This window comes from Schistocerca piceifrons, chromosome X (genome assembly GCF_021461385.2).
Source record: "Schistocerca piceifrons isolate TAMUIC-IGC-003096 chromosome X, iqSchPice1.1, whole genome shotgun sequence".
Classification (NCBI taxonomy): Eukaryota; Metazoa; Arthropoda; class Insecta; order Orthoptera; family Acrididae; genus Schistocerca; species Schistocerca piceifrons.
This window is the reverse complement of record NC_060149.1, coordinates 312,889,240-312,910,830: the sequence shown is the minus strand read 5'-3', so window position 1 is coordinate 312,910,830 and position 21,591 is coordinate 312,889,240. Positions and strand designations below refer to the sequence as shown.

Genomic DNA, 21,591 nt, shown 5'->3' with positions numbered 1-21,591 from the left:
TAGCAAGGTCGTACCACAACCGATGGGAAAATCGGTTTTTTAAATACCCTGAGGCCCAAAACCGAATAAAAAGCAAAATGACATCGGTTTCCAAATGTCGTGAGACTTGTGCAAGAGGAGGAGGAGGAGATTAGTGTTTAACGTCCCGTCGACAACGAGGTCATTAGAGACGGAGCGCAAGCTCGGATGAGGGAAGGATGGGGAAGGAAGTCGGCCGTGCCCTTTCAAAGGAACCATCCCGGCATTTGCCTGAAGCGATTTAGGGAAATCACGGAAAACCTAAATCAGGATGGCCGGAGACGGGATTGAACCGTCATCCTCCCGAATGCGAGTCCAGTGTGCTAACCACTGCGCCACCTCGCTCGGTACTTGTGCAAGACATGTTCAATATGCTGTCCACCGTTTTCTGCCATAAGTTGAATTCTATAAACAGCATGTTCCACAACATATCGGAGAGTCTCCGGGACCATGTTCAGAATGCCTTGCACAGTGCGTGCCATCAGCTTAGCTATTTTCATAGTTGGAGCGCTGAACATAACATCATCCAGATAACACAACAGCCAGAAAATCAGATGACCTGGACGGCCAGGCTGTAGGGAAATGACGATTGATAATTCTACCGTTTCCGAAATGCCTCTTCAGCAGCTGCTTCACTAGCTATGCGATGAGCGGAGGAGCGCCATCTTGAATAAAAGTGATCCTAGCCAATCATCCACGCTGTAGAAAGGTTGGAATGACGGTGCGCGTAAAACTCTCATAGCGTTTACCATTAACGGTACAGGTAACAGGACCAGCAGGACCAGGCCTCGAAAAAACATGACGTCTTGCATAATGACATGTTCTTGGAGATGGAAATGGGCTTCGTCTGTCCATGGCCACTCATTGTCCACTTCCATGCAAGCGAGATATTCCAGAGTGAACGTTTGTCTTGCTGGGAGGTCAGCAGGAAGAAGCTCATGACCGTGGGTGATTTTGTATGGATAGCAATGCAAGACGCTTCATAGGATTTATGCAGCGTGCTAGCAAGCATGTCCACCGTTCGGGAAATTCCCTGTGCGCTGCATGCTCGATCCCTCCTGCAACGCTGTGACCACATCTTCGACAGACGTCAAGTCAGCTGCTTTCCTCCCTCTGCCACATAGCACTACAAAAGAACCTGTCCTTTCGGATTTTGTAATCGCTTTCTCCTGACCCTAAGCAGTAATCTGATCAATTCCTTTTTTTCATACTCCTGAGTGTCCGGAACTTCTGGAGGGCTGCTGGCGCACAGTCACCGTTCTTGTAAAAGAGCTTCACCAGCAGCGCGATCCTTCATGTTGAGCGTCCCGGACGCAAACTGAGCAACAGCCGTGTGCTACGCGTCTGTTGATGTGCATATTCTGGCGCTTAGAGCTCCATCTATTGATCAAATTTCCGTAATTTTTTGTTGAGTGACGTTCCCTCTGCGTCAGTAATATTTCTGACGTCATTCTGGTAAGTTTTGAAACTAGAACTTTAATTATGGACACCATGTACATTCAAAACAATGTCATTTCGTATAATAAATTCTTATCTATGGCTCATTTTGATAATTTTAAAATTACTGTGTTAACTAATGGTTGACACCGAAGACTTGTGGAAATTAGAGATAGTTATCAAGGTATAGAAATGACGAAAATATGATAAAGACACTGATCAGTCAGAACAATATGACCACCGACCTACTATCGATATAAACCCGCTTGGCGATGGCAGCGTTACGTGGCGAAGAACGACTGACTGCTAGTCAAACACACGCACGGTGTGTGTAGTATCAATGACCGTGCTGTCCGTGTTAAAATGGGAAAGACGCGCAATCTATCTGAGTTTGACCGGGTACAGTTTGTGATGGCCTGGAGGCTCGTTACGAGCATTTTGCAAACTGCACAACATGTTGAATGTTCGAAGAGTGCTGTGAGGAGTGTCTTCATCAAAGGGGCAAAACCAAGATGAAACCACGTCTGACGTCATGGGGTTGGGTGGCCACCTCTCATTACAGATGTCGAATGTCGTAGGCTGGGCAGACTGGTAAAACAGGACAGGCTGCGAACTGTGGCGGAACTAACATCAGACTTTAATGCCAGGCAGAGTACCTGTGTGTCTAAACACACAGCACACCGACCACTCCTAACGCTGGGCCTCCCCAGCCGACGTGTGCGTGTGCCAATGTTAACACCACGACATCGGCAACAGCGACTCAAATGGGCACGTGCCAGTTGGCACTGGACATTGACGTAATGGCAGAACGTTGCATGGTCTGATTAGTCCCGATACCTTCTTTATCACGCCGATGAGAGGCCGTGAATCCGTCGTTTTCCAAAGGAACATCTCCTCGATAACTGCAGTGTGGGACGGAGACAAGCTGATGGCGGTTCTAATATTCTCTGAGGAATATCCTCGGTGGCGTCAACGCGTCCAGTGGAGCCCATCCAAGATACAATGACATCCAACAAGTCTTGTACGTTGGTTGCAGGCCAAGTACACATCTTCATGGTGATCATGTTTCCCAAAGGCAGAGGCAGTTTTCAACAAGATAATGCGTCGTGTCATCAGGCCAGGAGTGTGATCTAGGTTTCGAGGAACACAGTGGCGAGTTCCAGTTGATGTGCTGCGCCCCAGCGTGCCAGATCTGAACCCGATCGAACTCATCTGGGATGTGACTGAACGTGGCGGCAGAGCTCATCGCCCCTGTCGCCGGCGTTTAAGGGAATTAAGCGACTCGTGTGTGCAGATGTGGTTCCAACCCTCCAGCGAGCTACCAACGCCTCATTCCTTCCATGCCTCGACTCGTCGCCGCTTTTATCCGCGCCATAGTTGGACATATCGGCTATTAGGTAGGTGGTCATAATGTTCTGACTGGTAAGTGTATGCTGGATACAGTAAATGTGACCCTTCTTGTAACTTCAGACGTTCAGCCTCTCTTACGTTAGAATACACAAACTCGAACAAACATTTAGAATATAGAAGTGAGAAGTCTACTTATAAAACTAATTCGTATTGTTATTTTGACACAGAATAAGTATGGAAAAACAAAGAAGTTGTAAACAATTTCCTAACAATTGACGCAATTTGTCTCATTTTACACGCTAAAAAATTTATCACGAACATACAAACAAAAGACAGTTTCACTTGAATAAATTTAATTTCCTAAAATGTGAACACAGGTTACAGGTAGTATACTTATTGAGAGATTGACTAATGGTAGTATTTTTCGTTGCAGGGAGAAGACGTGACAGTGAAGTGCATGTCGACGAGCAGCTACCAGCGGCATGAGAAGTATGGCTACAACTGGACAAAGAACAAGGCTCTGTTCCCAATGATGCGAAACAAAATTATCTGGGAAGATTTGTATCCATCCGGGAGCATCCTCAAGATCTTTAAAGCGCAAGTACACAATAGCGCCTTGTATTTTCTTACTTGTAATCAGATTCATTTTTTTCTGTTAGTATAAAAGCAAAGAAATTTCTTTGAGATTGTATCTAAATGAAATATTACTGACACACCGAGAGAGCATTAAGTATGTGGGTCGCATCATCAAACTCAGGTCTAAAATCTGACGTTATGACTATTCTTATCAAAGTTTCCGTACCTCTCAATTGCGAAACATTCGCCATTCTTTGCTACATTTCTGTAAGTAATGATACCCCTGCCAATGGCGTGTTAAAACTTCCTTTCATAGTTCTCAGAAAATAAGTTTTGATTTTAACTGAATTCTCTCTTTGTATATTAAGTGTGTGCAGTACAAAGCAAAACACGATACAAAGTACGAGAAGTCAGATACATTCATGACCTACGACCTAATCGTTTCTCTCTGCAGTCAGTCGCTCTTCCTGATGTCTAAAATGACTGAAATACCTCTGCAGTCAGAAGCCGCACCTGTCTGTAAATACGAGGGCATGCTGAAGAATAATGCCTCCGAATTTTTTGTGTGTAATATTCTAATTCCTTATTCTCCACGTTTGCATAGTTATTTCTCAATACAGCCACCCTGGCGAAGGAAACACCTCTCCCAACGACAGACCAGTTTATGGAGACCGTCACTGTAGAATGTTTGACTTTGTTGACGGAGCCACAATCTTACCTCTGCTTGCACCACCTCTTCACTATCAAAGTGAAGTCCTTGGAGGGGTTCTTTAAGTTATGGAAACAGATGAAAATCGGATGGTGTCAGGTCGGGACTGCATAGGGGATGATATATGACAGCTTCATCACTATCAAAGTGAAGTCCTCGGAGGTGTTCTTGAAGTTTTGGAAACAGATGAAAATCGGATAGTGTTAAGTCGGGACTGTATGGTCGATGATATACGACAGCGAATCCAAGTCGTTGTGTGTGGTCTGTCATTGTCATGTTGAGGGAGATGGTGTTCCATCTGTGGACGAACTCTTCCGAATCGAAACTCGATTACGGCACGCTGTCCTTCACTCACCCACATAGTTACGTTACGAACCGTCATATTACGTGCTACAATCCTAAGCCCTCTAGCAGAAGGGGCTGCAGCTATATGACATGAAAAATAAAGGTGTGGAATGCCAATAACATTTCTTTTATTTAAAAAACTTTCAGAATTTTCACATAAAAAATTCGGAGGCATTACTTTTCACCCCGCCCTCGTATTTCTACATTCCAGCAAAACTCTCTGTGCCATCTTTGCTTTACTGTTGCGATCTGCGAATCAAGCTCAGCTCTTACTTCGGTTATTGCAGGACAGATAGCAATCGAAATCGTGTTTTCACACTAGCTAAAGCAGGAAAGAACGAATCCATGCGTAAATTGGGGTGTTCTCGATGAGCAAAAATTTGTAAAATGTAGCTTTTATTTGTCTCTCTGGAACTCGTGTCAAAGTATTTCATTCATTAATGTAATAATTAGAGCAAGCTGAAAAACTATAGGACTGCCAGTGAAATACCTTATGTATTTGCCGGCCGGAGTGGCCGTTTGGTTCTGGGTGCTACATTCTGGAGCCGAGCGACCGCTACGGTCGCAGGTTCGAATGCTGCCTCGGGCATGGATGTGTGTGATGTCCTTAGGTTAGATAGGTTTAATTAGTTCTAAGTTCTAGGCGACTGATGACCTCAGAAGTTAAGTCGCCTAGTGCTCAGAGCCATTTGAACCACTTTGAACCTTATGTATTAGGTGACCTTATTTTTCGATGTGGTCTCCATTTAGGTTAATGATTTTGTCCGATGTCTTTCCAGCGAACACGTTCCATCCGCGAAATTCCCTCCTGGGACACTGCAAATAGCCACCTGCGTCACTATGGCCTCTTCAGTGGACTAAACATATTACTTCGCTCTCATTTCTGTTTAGATATGTGAACTGGTTGAAGCCGGAAAGTGCCAACTTTGGCGAACAGGATGTGTCTACTAACTATTCATATTTCAAGGGCCTCTATTTTCCTATTGCAAAACGGCCTTTATGGGCAATGTCCTTGTGTCGAATAAAAGGGATTGTGTTAACTATTTTTCGGTCAGTGTTGTCCTCGCGGTTTTTTTTTTTTTTTTTTTTTTACACAGTTGGTGTAGAAGACTTGAGTATTGTTGCTGCCAATGAAATCGATTTTTGGTGTATGGCTTCCACCAAGTGCTTTAATTACCATTCCGTCACTGGCGTTAAGTGGTTCACTCACATGTAGCACAGTAGCAGACTGATGCACAATATTAAGACAGTTCATTTTTAAATCAGCCAAATTATTGCTGCGAATTTCGTTATCGCGTTTACTTTTGGTCAGCGTTCAACAAATTCCGTACCCATCTTGCAGAAGTCCCTCTCACAGTTTGCCGGCCGGAGTGGCCGAGCGGTTCTAGGCGCTACAATCTGGAACCGCGCGACCGCTACGGTCGCAGGTTCGAATCCTGCTTCGGGCATGGATGTGTGTGATGTCCTTAGGTTAGTTATGTTTAAGTAGTTCTCAGTTCTAGGGGACTAATGACCTCAGAAGTTAAGTCCCATAGTGCTCAAAGCCATTTGAACCATTTTGAACCCTCTCACAGTTTGTCTTAATGTTCACAGAGGTGACAGAAGTCACGTGGCACCTCCTAATAAAGTGCCGGACATCCTTTTGCCCGGCATAGTGCAGCAACTCGATGTGGCATGGACTGAACAATTCGTTGGAAGCTCCCTGCTGACATATTCAGCCATGCTACTTCTGTAACCGTCAATAATTGCGAAATTGTTGGCAGTGCATGATTTTCTGCATGAACTGACCTCTCAATTATGTCCCATAAATGTGCGATGGGATTCATATCAGCAATCTTGGTGTCCATATTATTCGCTCGAAATGACTGTAATGCTCTTCAAACCAGTCGTGAAAAGTTGTGGCCCGGTGACATGGCGCATTGTTATCCATAAAAATTGCATCGCTTTTTGGGAACATGAAGTATCCAAGTTTCCAAATATAATGGACCCAGTCCATTCCATGTAAACAGCCCACAACATTATGCTTCCACAGTGCCTAATTGACACCCTGGTTCCATGGCTTCATGGAGTCTGGGCCAAACTCAGACCGTATCGTCAGCTCTTACCAACTGAAATCAGGACTCATCTGATCAGGCCACGGTTTTTCCAGCCGTCTAGGAGCCAACCGATATGGTCACGATCCCAGGAGAGGCGCTGCAGGTAATGTTATGCTGCTAGCAAAAGCACTCGCGTCGGTCGTCTGCTGCCATAGCCCATTAACGCCAAATTTCAATGCACTGTCCTAACGGGTACGTTCGTCGTACATCCCACATTGATTTATGTGGTCGTTTCTCGCACTTTTGCTTGTCTGTTAGCACTGGCAACTACTTGCAAACACCTCCGCTCTAGGTCATTTAGTGAAGACTGTCGGGAACTGCGTTGTCCGTGGTGAGAGGTAACGCCTGAAATTTTATATTCTCTTGACATTGTGGATCTTTAAACACTGCATTCTCTAATGATTTCCCAAATGGAATGTCCCATGCTTCTAGCTTCAGCTACCATTCCGCGTTCAAAGTCTGTTAATTCTCGTAGTGAGGCCATAATCCCGTCGGAAACTTTTTCAAGTGAATCACCTGAGGAGAAATGACAGCTCCACCAACACACTGCCCTTTTATACCTTGTGTACGTGAGACCACCGCCATCTGTATATGTGTATATCACTATCCAACGACTTCTGTCACGTCAGTGTAATGTGCCACACATGAAATAATGTACTTCATCTTCACATCTAAGGTGGTAATACACTACCAGGTAATAACACGATTTTTGCATGCTGTCTGCTTAGCGTAGTATTTTAGATAACACACCGTTTTCTGCTGTTATATTCGGGTTAATTTTATGACAGCAATTCCTTCTAAAATGTCAGCTGTTAATATGTTTGGAAACCTGGCGCTGGAGTAATACTGAAGTATTTTGTTCACTAATTTGGCGTACATGTGTATATCTGGAAATTAGCTTGCGCTTTCTTTTCATTGCAGATGTATGTGACGGCACATTAAGTGATTTGAACCTTATAGCGTATTTTTGCTTGCTGTTAACCTCAACTACGACCTAGAAAATCAATGTAAACATCGCACTTTTTGCGCTGCGACATATATTGCAGTCATTTTGGAATACTGCAACATCTCAGTTGTGGAAAATAATTAATTTACGGCTCTGTTTTTTCTCAAGTGTGCAGCAAACCGTTGGTAGCTGTAAGAAATCATGCTTCACAGATAGCAGTCCCCTCCTTCTACAGCGTTACCATCGGCTTGTAGGAGCAAGCACTCTTTTTCTAAAGTGCAGTCACCTGCTGGTGAAGGAGCAAGCGCGATGTGAAACATGACTTGGTTTTATTTCATGTTTCAGGGTTTTTGGGGTAGTATTTAAGGTAAAACTCATTTTCAAAAAATATGAAATCCTCTTTCGTTATTTATATTTTGTAAGCAGATGTTGGTTTTCAATTATTTATAGAGAAATGTGCTGTCTACTTGTCCCTGTATTCCATGGGGAATGGTATATATGTTCAAATGGAATTTACCAGTTTGACTGGTGGACAAGTCCTTAAACGAATTTTTGGAAGTCAGTAATGCAAACATAGTTGACAAAATACAAAATGTTAAGCAGATCCGACACTTACCGTACTTGGTTGCCAGGTGCGGGGCATTGAGTGTGGGGTGCAGGGTATGGGGTATAGGATGTGGGGATCTACCCTCTCCTCCCTTCCCTTCCCCATACATCCTTACATGCCATTGGCATTTGGCTGTATGTGCTTCTGCTGCTGATGTCATGATTCCCAGTATGACCTTGGAGATAAGGTAGAGCTGATGCTGATATAACATGATTCCCATCCCCCTCCTCTCCTCTCCCCTCTCCTCAGTTCCCCTCCGCTCCCCTCCCCTCCCCTCCCCTCCCCTCCCTGATCTCGGCATGTGGCCAGATTTCATGATTCCAGGAATGACCTTGGAGATAGGAAAGTGCTAATGCTGCTGTCAGCGAAATATGACATGTGCAGCTGTGTCATTTTGCGATAGTTTAAAGTGCTGACTTAAGGCTGAGTCAGCGTTTTCCACCCATTCCGACAGTGCCCTACTACTAATACCTACCTTCAACACTGCTAACTCATCATGATTCATTGAAATAAAATGATTCACTATTTCTGTGGCATGCCTAGCCTACTTCAGTGTAACCTAAGAGTATGCTTCTGAGAAAATAATAAAAATTACATGCATAATACCTAATAAAATGGTACTAATAGCTTTTGTGTCTAGTATTAGAGTTCAAAGACTATTAAAATTATACTGAGGCGGTCTATAATGTAAATTCTTTTGATTTATCACATAATAAAATAAATCATTCATGAAGCATACTAACCTGCTTGACATTTACTAAGGCTCAGTCATGTATCGTGTTTTATTTCAAGCTGATTTCGCTAATACACCACCAAGAGACCGTATTAATTTGTTAGAGATGTTCAAACTTCATTTACGCAGTGAATATGATATTTCGCTCCACACATGGAAAGAAAGCAACTCAGAGCAGCAAGCTATGTCAAGAATTGTCATTACCGCATGCATGTTAAAAGATCAGTGACGAATATACCACTGTGGACAAAACAGACGATCTTCGTCTGTTTTGGACAGTGTCAGCAATTCTTTCGAGTATGAAGATTACTCAACTCACGATATGTCCTAATTTTCTTATGACTCAACATGAGCATGAGCGCTGTCATCCATGAAAATTAAATCAGAGAGTCTAATAAACCTTTCAATATCTCAGAACAGCTTTGTTCTCATGTGACCGACAATGCTACAGATGCTAGAGAGCTCTTCAGTCTTCAGACTTTTTCTTTTAAATGGTAACATCCAAAATCATGAGTCTACCGTCACCATGATACTAAATTTTTATTGCCTTTTGACCCGGAGGAGAAATTCTCAATCTCTCCACAGCAGATGGTGCACAGGATAGCTCGTTATACTGAACTGAAATTCAGCTGAGAACCTCGTGTGGTCGTTATTTAATGGATCTTAGATCAGTCAGGAGTAGCTAATATGTTCATTTTTGGCAACTGGTCCCTGTACTCATCTTATCTATCCATTGAATACTAGCCACAATCTTTCAGTACCTGCCGTTTCGTTTGTCAATATCCTTTACTCCTTGAATACACCAGGTCCCGTCAGATCACCAAAGTTAGACAAAGCCGGTCGTGGCCAGTACTTGGAAGGGTACGCCACACGATACTGGCTGCTTTCCCCTTTGCCTTCCCGACAAAGAAGAGGAGGGTTGGTGCCGTAAGGTTCATTCGTATTCTCCAGAATGAATCTTTCTCTCTGCAGTGTGTGTGCCCTGATGTATGGTACAACCTAAGCTGAGAAGCTGTTTCTCCGCACTTCCTTTATTCAGAAGTGCTACTCCTGCAAGGTAAGCACAAGAGGTTTTGTGAATTTATGAAAGTGGGGTGGAAGTACTGGCGTAAGTGAGGCGGTGAAAGCGGGTCGTGAGTGGGGCTCGGATAGCTCACCCAACAAAAGCACTGGCCACGGAAAGCAAGATATTGCGTTCAAGCGCAAGTCCGGCACACAGTTTTACTCTACGAGGAAACATTCCTATACTTCTTGCAACTACCTTCTAACAGAGTTACTCGTTGTAGACAACAAAAGTTTCCCTAGTAAATCGGCTGTGACAGCCTTATTGCTGTGAACCTGAGACAAATAACAACTTAGTGCACCATTTCCGTAACTTCACACAAATACACTATCTGATCAAATGTGTCCAAACACATGTTAGTGGATGTTAATATGGGTTTTTCCATTCTTCGCCTTTATAATGGCTTGAACTTTACTGGAGACACTTTCAATGATGTGTCCAAATATCTGCGGAGGAATGGCAGTTCTTTCTTCCTTAAAAAGCAGAAACCAGAGAAGATAGTAATGTTTCATATATTCTTTTTGCAACCACCTTTCGCAATCCTGAACGGTATGTGTCTATCAGTACATGAGGTCTGCCTGTTCTTGGATTAGTTATCGTTATTCCTTCGTGTTTCTACTTCACAATCACCAACAGTCGTCTTGGGCAGTCCTAGATGGGTTGTAGTGTCCTTGATGTATCTGTTACTTAGGTGAAATCCAACGACTAGTCCACATTCGAAGTCATTGAGCTCTCAGGACCGACACATTCTGCTGTTCTGCTTCTCCACTGACAACAAAATACTCTTCGCGTCCTTTTATACTTGCCTCCCCATCCCTTGTGATTTCTAGTTATCAGTTCCGCATTATATAGTGGTGTTGCAAGCCGTCCCTTGTTTTAATCATAAACATATGCCTGAGTGATGCTAAACGTTATTATCTTTACATAAAGAAAAGTATAATCTCCTCAATAACCTTCAAAAGGTGAGCTACATCCTTAAATTTTATATGAAATTAGTGAATTTACACATGGCACTTTTGTTGCCTACGTCTGCAGTCAGTTTCAGAACGCAAATTAACATTTAAATTAACTAATGTAATAAGATTGAACCTTGAGTTGCTGGTGTAGCCATGTATCGCCACAATAAAATAAAAACAGTGAATCCCGCGGTGTAGCCGCGCGGTTTGAGGCGCAATGTCACGGACTGCGCGACCTCTCCCGCCGGAGATTCGAGTCCTCCCGCGGGCATGGGCGTGTGTGTTGTTCTCAGCATAAGTTAGTTTAAGTAGTGTGTAAGTCTAGTGACCGATGACTTCAGCAGTTTGGTCCCTTAGGAATTCACACACATTTGAACATTTGATAACTAGTGAATATTTGAGTGAGTATGAATGAGAAAAGTGGCGTATTTAAGTTTACAAAAATAATGACAATTTATTAATCCTTTTATAAATAAAGTGTAGCTCATAAATCTTACAGAAAAATCACAAACACAAATCAGAACAGGGATAATGCTTCACTGCAAAGCATTCGTTGCGGTGGAAGCTATACAAATTCTTCCCTGAATTCATCCCTTTTATAACGCAATCTGACTTTGTTTACACTAATCCACTGTGAGGCCCAATTCTGCTTAAATGGCAAATGGGATCAGCTACGACCAAGTACAGCAGAAACTAATGTTCACTGGAGAGCAGGTAGCGGTGAATATCATTTAACGACCTTACGACGCTGCAGGAACACTTTAGCCTTTCATCTTGATTCAGGAGGCAGCAGAGAACGGCGCGCTCTAGGCTAGGAGCGGCGCACTGCGGCAGCTGTAATGTTCTGACGCGTCCACGAAAATTTGAAAAGTACGCGGACTGGCGTTCTGAGTATCAGAACGTGGGAAACTTCCCAATCAGAGCCCTGAAATCCCAGCAGATTTCAGTGTGAGGTGCACCGGTTCGCTGGTCTGGCCAAACCAGTTTGACTCACAAGAACGACGGTGCATGCTGGAATTGCCAAACGTCAGACGGCCGGCTCAGGACGAATAAGTTCATCCTCGTGACACGTGATATGTGAGAAGATATGCAGGTCCACTGTCTGTACAGTTGGAAACTGCCACCGGCTGTTAGTCCACCACATGTTACTGACCACAAATCTCACCCACTTGTGAAACACCTGAAGTTTTCCAACAAGGATGGACCAGAGGATGAAGAACGCAAAGAATCAAAACCACTTTCCATTCAACCTTGGTACAGGAGCCGAATTCAGCGAAACCGAAACCGCCTCCACATTGTACTAACTACCTGAACTATCCTCTACTCATTGAGTCTCCCCCTCTTAACTGTTCTGTTGGCCTGGTAGCCAATCCAGACACACTACCAGGGTCCACACACTGGGGGAGCAAGCCTCTGCTTTGCATATCCTGAGAGAAGTCAATCAACAACTCAAAATATCTCTTGTCTGAAAAAAGAAAATTTTAGACCAGGGAGACACCGTTCTCACGGCTAGCGTAGCCATGTTCCAGGAAAAAATATGATGGAAGCACAGTCCCTCATTTGATCTAATCTTTCCAGCCCGACCATTTCCAGTTTCTGAAAGAAGGCTGTTAACCTTACCAGACAGTCGTATCCATGAAATATATGTTTTTGCCGCACACTAAAAGAACCAGGCAATTTCCTGGCGTCAGTGGAGTTACAGTCTTGCCACCACTAAACACGTGTACCAGCCGCTCTATCCGTATCGTCCCAGCATCTAACATGAGAATGCTCGGAGTTTTATGAACTGCCCATTGTTTGCACAAAAGCTCACATTACAGCAGTCTCTCTTAAATGGCTTCCTCCATCCACTTTCCGACAACTAGCCACCTTTGCGACAGACTATTGCCTGGCCCAGGCAAAATGTTTTGTGAACAGGCGCCCTCCTGCTGCAGCCCTAAGAGGAAAGAGTGGAGTGTCATGGCCCGAAGTCCATCTGCAGGTACAATGCACAGAGCACTGCTGCCTAGAAACACTCGCACAGCCAGGTCACTGGACTCAGCATTTATAGCCCACAATCCATCTCTTTCCCCTTTTCTCCATCACCTCCACTACGACGCCTCGAGTACAAGTTCTACACAGGCTACACAGGCAGTTATATGAACATTGCGTCCACAATATCCTCATATAAAAAAGAATAAAACACATATACCAATTGTAGTACTGAGGAACACCGAGACCATGACCTAAAATATGAATGATCGAAGCAGACGAAATGAATTAAAATTTGTGCTACGGTTAGGACTCGAACCCGGGTCTTCTTGCTTGCTAGACAGAAATGCTAATCATTGCATCACCACAGTAAGATGGTCAACATTGCTGCACAAACAAAGTTTGTGGCACTCAGCTTAGGTTGTTGGGGAGCGCACTCAGCTTAGGTATTTCGTGCATTAATGTTGACCATCGTATTACGCTGGTGTAATGTCTAGCAAGTGAGAACACACGGGTTCGAGCCCTGGCCGAGGCACAAATTTTAAATCATTTCTTCTGCTTCGATCATTATCGTAGATAATAAAAAGGGACATAAAATGTCTCAGAGAAACATTTAATTATAAAATATGAATATTAATCTGACTGAAAATGTTGTTAAAGTGAGAGAGTGGCGGGTCACCATTCAGTGTCTGGATACTTTTGATCAGGTAGAGTCTACACTGAATGGCCAAAAGGAAGTAGTCAGTTTCTGCAACCTACTTAGCGCATTTGCGTCCGTAGAGTCATAGTAGCAATGGGCTCCTGAAGCCCCATAGTCAAATCTGTGGCGATCTGGCTTACATTAGGTAGACCGGCAATTGCCCGGTATGACTCTGCGGAGAAGACGTCACGTCCAGCGTCCTGTGCGGCGGTTTATGATTGTCAAAACATTGTCTCTGCGATACTGAAGATCATTGTTTCTTCATTACTGAAAATCTCCTGTGAACACTGTTGACCTTGGAAAACCGGATTCTTGTGTAATCTCCCATATGCTGTGACTCATGCATCTTGCACCGACCATCGTCGCACATTCATAGTACACACTACACAAACTGCTGAGATACCGCGTCTACACTGTCGCCATATGTCGCATCTATCCGCAACGTTCGAGCACCATATACGACACATCTTTCAGTGGGACACCCCTTGCTGTGACTTTTGGCCGCTATATTTAGCTCTACAATACATACAGGGCGGTCAGAAACAGTCTGAGAAGCTTGTAAGGTGATGCAGGGCCGGTTGTGCTGAAAAATATTTGTTAAGAAAAAAATTTGATACGTTGCTCCGTTTCCGATTTCATTATCATTGAAGTTAGCCGATCAGATCGTTGTGCACGAAAATTCTAACAGTCTGCCAGAGACAGTGGCGCCAAACATGTTCTCCGTTTGGTTTCTTCAAACTGAACAGATGTAACTTTTGCTAACCTAGCTTCAATTTATCACTTTTGCACAAGACACATTTTCACTGGTAACGAGCATTTGAACAAGTGGTAACTCATAGACTCACAGGTGTCTATACATTACTGCATTTTAGCGCGTGCAAATGCTTGCACTGGCGTGCTCAACGAGCTTTCAGACTGTTTCTGACCACCCTGTACAGGCTGAATCTGAACTCCATCGACAAGACTTCGGAGGTTGTTCTGGAATATTTTCTGAACATTTTGGCATGAGGGGCCACTGGTCGCCAGTGCCTCCTCATAACGTAGCAATACGAAACTTCTTTATTCGGTTTGTTACCCCATTTATTTTTGTTTCTGAGAAAATACCTTCACAACAGTAATACACCGTCGCCAAAACGTGCAACACTAAGTTAAATGTAACGTAACAACCGTCAGATGAGAAAGTACTGTCGTGTGGTTGCCATTATTGCAGGAACAGCTCAGCAAAGCAGACTTGTGTCGGTCTTCCATTGCATTCAGCGAACCTATTAACGGAGTGCATATAGACCAGCACTTCATTAGTAAACCTGCCCACACTGCTGTTTATCGTTGTTAACGGACAACTAACATTGACAGAAAAACAAAGTCGTAACAGAACCGAACAGCACTGAACGCAAACTTCATGGCGAAGAGTGAAGTATCATACTGTGTGCAACAAGTACCGTAAGTGGACCTAGTTTGTTTTCACAAAAGACACACAACACACAACGTCGACATTTGCAGTACTGTGCAGATATTTTTAGTGTAATACAGATACAAAGACAAATGGGGTTAAGAAATGAAACGAAATGTATTTACTCTGTAACGAGCCATCGCAGACCACGAATCGGTTGTGGCAAAATACAGAGAAAATATCCCCGATTATCCTACGCAATTTCGGGTACACCCAGCAGATCTACCACATATAGACGAAAGTAAAAAAAAATTGTTGTTACCTCGGACTTAAAAGTAATCAAGTTAATAATGTTTTCTGCAAGTCAGTCTGGAACCGCATGACCGCTACGGTCGCAGGTTCGAATCCTGCCTCGGGTATGGATGTGTGTGATGTCCTTAGGTTAGTTAGGTTTAAGTAGTTCTAAGTTCTAGGGGACTGATGACCACAGATATTAAGTCCCATAGTGCTCAGAGCCATTTGATTTTTTTTTCTGCAAAGACCACTTTTCTAATATAAACAACCTGTCAAAAAAAAAGAAAAAGAAAAAAAGTGAAGCACCCACAAGACATGGTAGGAACACAAAATGAAACCTCGTACACGTTCACGCCGTTGGCAGACACGTAAATGATCAGAGTTGCAATCGGTGAGAATTAGAAGGATCAGTAGATTTCATTAGTGTTGTTCGTGTTTAGTGTTGTTGCGAGCTCTGCTAGTACACGTAAGAGGCATGAGCCGTATGTGATGTTCAGTTATTACTGGTTTTTCCGTCTTAAGATTACTGCACTTTAATTGAAGAGAATTTTATCACAGACGCGTTTCGGATTTATTTGTAAAGCGTCTTCCGTGGTTATTCTGCGAATTGGATACATATGTTTGTACAGTTTTTGTTGTTTTACATTAAAAACAGCGTGTTGGTTATAAAGTTGGAGTTCAAGTTCCTTATGGCGTTTTTCTACGTATTCTCCAAACAACTGCTTCTTCCTTCCATTCTAGTAGCGGCAGATGTTGAAAGATTTCATTTCCATATAAACTTGGCAGTTTTTGTCATTCTGCACTATTTGTTGCACTGCATTTTGGTTATTTTGGTGTTTTTACACTTCACCTTTGTAAATCGAAATGAAGTTATCTGTGTTTCTCTGCAGATTCCGAGCTTTGCCAACCTGTGAAACTACTTTTTCTTTGTTTATTAATTAATGCATGTGTGTGTGTGTGTGTGTGTGTGTGTGTGTGTGAGAGAGAGAGAGAGAGAGAGAGAGAGAGAGAGAGAGAGCCACCCGCCCTCTCTCTCTCTCTGTGTGTGGGGGAGAGAGAGAGAAATTGGGAGAGGGTAGCGGGTTTCGAACTGAAGTTATCTGTGTTTCTCTGCAGATTCCGAGCTTTGCCAACCTGTGAAACTACTTTTTCTTTGTTTATTAATTCATGCATGTGTGTGTGTGTGTGTGTGTGTGTGTGTGTGTGTGTGAGAGAGAGAGAGAGAGAGAGAGAGAGAGAGAGAGAGAGAGACACCCGCCCTCTCTCTCTCTGTGTGTGGGGGAGAGAGAGAGAAATTGGGAGAGGGTAGCGGGTTTCGCAGTTTGGCAACGCTCGCAACCTGCACTAAAACAAATGAACAGACATAAGTACTGTAACACTGCATAGAGTAAGAAACACACGTAACTTCAGTTCGATTTACAAGAGTGAAGAGTAAAAACACCGAAAAGCACAGCAATAAATACTGCAAAACGGCAAAAACTGTCAAGTGTATATGTGAAATGAAATCCTTCAACACCAACCACTGCTAGCATGGAGGGAAGAAGCAGTGGTTTGGAGAATATGTAGAGCCACATGGTGAGTAACTTGTACTCCAACTTTATAAACAAAACGCTGTTTCTAATCTAAAACAACCAAAAATATATATTCATGTGTATCCGATTTGTAGAATAAACACGTAAGATGCTTTATAAATAAAAGCGAAACGCGTCTGGTCTAAAATTCTCTTTAATTAAATTGCAGTAAGCTCAAGACGGAAAAACTAACAGTCTAATAGCTGATTTTAACAGCTGCTGCGGTTTTGACCATGCAGACAAACGTATCTAATTAATGTTGATTGATCACTCCGAAGGACAGCGAGATGCCATGCACTCGCGTGAGAAAGCATTTCAGCACCACTTACACTTTGAAAAAGGACTCATTTGGCTGGCTGGTGAACTGCCCAAGGCCCAAATTTGAAGCGCGTTCGGATATGACAGCGGCCCGATGCGGGACCGCAAAATCGTCGTCAAGGTTTCAGCCAACCACGTCTGACCACCACAACAGAGGATTGCAGTGTCGTGCACCGAGCACATCGTAACCCTCTCACATCTGTGCTTGCCATCCGAGAACACGTAATAGACTGCTACCAACATTCTGTGTCATCCCGCACAGGTAGCAGACTAACAGCAATTGGACTAAGGAATTACTGTCCCCTGCATGAGCTGCCGTTACCCTCACAACACAAATGGCTGTGACTGGGAAGTGTGGACTGCTGATGAATGGAGTCGAATTGTGTTCAGGGATGAATCGTGGTTGTGCACTACCCTTGATGACCATCGTCGCTGAATAGGGCGGTGATTTGGAAAGAGCCCCCATTCTTCCAATGTTTTGAAGAGGCACATTGGAGTCGTGGGGTGGGGAGCCACCATGTATGACTTCAGGTCACGACTGTTGGTGACTGAGGGAACTCCGACGGCGCAACAGTACGCCCTGGACATTCTGCGTCCTCATGTGTTACCTGTCATATAACAGCATAGTGGTGGTGCTTTTCAACAGGACAATGCTCGTCCATACACGGCACGAGTCTCTATAAGTCGTCTGCATGATTTTGAGGTAACACCCTGGCCAGCATGACTCCCTGATCTCTGCTCGACAGAACACCCCCATATGCGGGACCAGCTCGAACGTCTACTCCGTCTCAGTGCCAGTAACCAGGATAATGAGGCCCAGTTACAACAGTTGTAGGCTAGCTTGACTTAAGAGCGGAGAATCCTCGATCACGACACCATTTACAACAGAGTCATGCATGGAGGCCAGAGGGGGTACAGTGTCTTATCAGTATGTGGGCTCATACTGTCTGATTCCCTGTGTCCGCCAGGATAGCCGAGAGCGTTAATGCGGTTTTCAACGTCCCGCTAGGTGAATACCGGGCTGGTCCCTACGTTCCGCCTCAGTTACATGACTCTCAGACATTTGAACACGTCCGCACTATTCCATGGCTTACACTAGATACAGACAGCTGGGGTACACTAATTCCGTCCCGGAGGATTCGGGGTGGCGGCAGGAAGGGCGTCCGGCCACCCTCTGCAACTAACACTGCCAAATCCATAGTAACGCGGCCGATCCAGCGTTGAAGCGGGACAAAAGGCTCCAAGAAGAAAGAATACTGTTTGATTCTTTGTAAATTTGAATCGATTTTGAAATCACTGAAATAACATTACATACCCTTTCAAACCTTGGAGATTCATTTCGTTTCCTACTCCTTTTCTGGGTGCTTGACGTTTTTTTCCGACAATGTAACTGAAGTACACTTTTGTGAGACAGACGCATTTTGCAGTATATCCTACGTGTCCTTACTAGTTGGTATTTTTCAGAAATCAGCAATATTCGACTGCCAGGTGCAAGGCAGCGTGGCGAGCAACTCCGCGAGCGTTACGGTAGAGGTGGTGAACAAGTCTGTGGTGGCGGTGTGCGCGGCGGAGGGGGCGCTGGGCGTGTGGTGGGCGGCGGCGGCGCCGGGCCAGCTGACCGCCGTGCCCTGCCCCGCCACCCACGCGGGTCGTGCCGCCACCCGCCGCTGCGTCCTCACCGACACTCACCGCGCTTCCTGGCAGCGCCCCGACTTCTCGCAGTGCCGCCGGCCCGCGCTCGCCCACATCCACAGGAAGGTACCCGTCTCCTCTTTAACGAAAAGAAGTAACACTTCAAATGATATCCAACTTATAGGACATTTACGTGCATAAGCTCGCCGAAATAGCTGTCATCCTGCAAGGTGCTGCGACTTGCAGAATAGGGGTCGCTTTGTGAGTAGGAAGCCAGACATGGAGTGTACGTCAGTAGTCTACATCTACATCTACATACATACTCCGCAGTTCAACATACGGTGCGTGGCGGAGGGTACCTCGTACCACAACTGGCATCTTCTCTCTTCTCTCCCTGTTCCACTCCCAAACAGAACGAGGGAAAAATGGCTGCCTATATGCCTCTGTACGAGCCCTAATCTCTCTTATCTTATCTTTGTGGTCTTTCCGCGAAATGTAAGTTGGCGGCAGTAAAATTGTACCGCAGTCAGCCTCAAATGCTGGTTCTCTAAATTTCCTCAGTAGCGATTCACGAAAAGAACGCCTCCTTTCCTCTAGAGACTCCCACCCGAGTTCCTGAAGCATTTCCGTAACACTCGCGTGATCATCAAACCTACCAGTAACAAATCTAGCAGCCTGCCTCTGAATTGCTTCTATGTCCTCCGTCAATCCGACCTGATAGGGATCCCAAACGCTCGAGTAGTACTCAAGAGTAGGACGTATTAGTGTTTTATAAGCGGTCACCTTTACAGATGAACCACAACTTCCCAAAATTCTACCAATGAACCGAAGACGACTATCCGCCTTCCCCACAATTGCCATTACATGCTTGTCCCACTTCACATCGCTCTGCAATGTTACGCCCATATATTTAATCGACGTGACTGTGTCAAGCGCTACACTACTAATGGAGTATTCAAACATTATGGGATTCTTTTTCCTATTCATCTGCATTAATTTACATTTATCTATATTTAGAGTTAGCTGCCATTCTTTACACCAATCACAAATCCTGTCCATGTCATATTGTATCCTCCTAGAGTCACTCATCGACGACACCTTCCCGTACACCACAGCATCATCAGCAAACAGCCGCACATTGCCATCCACCCTATCCAAAAGATCATTTATGTAGACAGAAAACAACAGCGGACCTACCACACTTCCCTGGGGCACTCCATATGATACCCTCACCTCCGATGAACACTCCCCATCGAGTTACGCCTACAGGCGTCACTGATACCGTGGTATCTGTGCCTGTCGTGCACTCTGGTGAGGACAGCTGGCTGTGGTCCAGTGCATCGGTGGCTGTGAACAAAAGGCCCTAGTCATCCACACTAGATAGACCAAGGCTGCAGCAGTTGTTCACGAGTCGGCCAGGTGACTCTGTGAACGTGCCACGCCTGGTTGTTGTGGAGATAACAGCTCGCATATCATCCTAGATGATCAGTAGTACAGGAGGGCTGCCCACACATCATCTTCAAATCATCCATGATCTCACAGTAGACAGCAATAGCAGACCACAGTTGTGGTATGTGTAAGTTGGCTATGTCTCGGTGTTGAAATCAGCATGCAGGTAGCAGGCAGACCATCATTGATTAGCTTTTCGTGGTTTGATAGAAACTCAATTGACCATCATACTCTCTGGTTCTAGCAACACGGACAGAAAGGGATCTCGACTGAATATGTCTTTGAGCTCTAGAAGCCTCGTTGTTTAAAAGCCTGAGATTGCGACTATCATGCTGTGGCTCTAGCTATATGACCGCGTTTGCCCTCGTTTATCGTTTTCGTCAGCGCTCCTTGCCTCATTGTGCTAATTCAGGAAATATTCTGTATCGTCAACATAGTGTCTTTCTGTCTAAATCTGACTTCGCAGTGGGGCTCTTGCGCTGAAGTTGTCAAGTATTACTTCACACTACCACGTTATGTAGCACTGCGGCCACTGCGTTTATACGTTCCCCGCTCGGAGGTTGTGTGGCAATGTTCGCTTCGTATCCTGATGTCTGTTATAATCGATGGTATATCTTGTTAACATTCCAACTGGCACACCGGCGACGACCTAGCCTGTTTTGTTCTGAGCTCGCTGGGTCCAGCTTCAAAAAATTTAAGCAAGTACAATAAAATTATTCTGCCGCTCAACAAGGGCAACGAGATGGCAACATTTTGCAAGAAAACTGCAATGTCGGGCTGTTCTTTGAGACGACAAAGCTATCCTGGTGCCTGAAGTAAGTTTTGCGGGAGGGAGGAGGGCTATGATCGGCTATACAAAGCTACACCCCACAACAGGCATATCCCACCAGCAGTGAGATTTCTTTTCTCCTCGTAGATGCTGTTACAAAACGAGTGTCATCCTTCCCTCCTTCTCCGTCCCCCCCCCCCCCCTCACCCCGTCCACCACCCTAGAGATGAGGGAGATTTTGTATGAACTGTTGTGTCCCACAAGCCTGGTATATAGATGTGGCCTGCATTCCGCAGTCAGGACATTGGCAACACTGCGGGTTGAGATCTACTTATTTGTCTTCAACGGAGTGAGAGGGAGAAAGTCTCCTAAAACATTTAGCAGAAGTGATGATGGCATGCAGAGGAGAAGATTGTAGCAAGTCATAACGGGTGCAAACACTTCCAAGTACAATTGAAGAACACTTAATTTTTCAGTAGTTCATCCTTACTCAGAGAGGTGCCTCACAGTGGCTTTTTATCCATCAATGATTACACTACCACTCCAGCGATCCGCGTTCCTGGGTTCTACCTTTTACTATCAGAGACAAGTGATTTGATAGTGACTCGTTCCAATGATTCCATCAAATTCTCAAATCGAGGTAAGAGGAGAGTGCGAGACC

The 21,591-nt window shown here is 44.6% G+C and overlaps 1 protein-coding gene across 1 annotated transcript in view; it reads left to right on the top strand.

Annotated features, from left to right (window-relative positions):
- The window catches only part of LOC124722331, a gene marked incomplete at its 5' end in the record, with an annotated part of 298,305 nt that overhangs the window by 112,931 nt on the left and 163,783 nt on the right, over positions 1-21,591 (top strand). Inside the window, 3 exons of the mRNA XM_047247507.1 lie at positions 3,239-3,406; positions 18,545-18,637; positions 18,695-18,838. Of these exons, the coding sequence (XP_047103463.1) occupies positions 3,239-3,406; positions 18,545-18,637; positions 18,695-18,838 (405 nt within the window). The remainder of the gene's footprint in view (positions 1-3,238; positions 3,407-18,544; positions 18,638-18,694; positions 18,839-21,591) is intronic.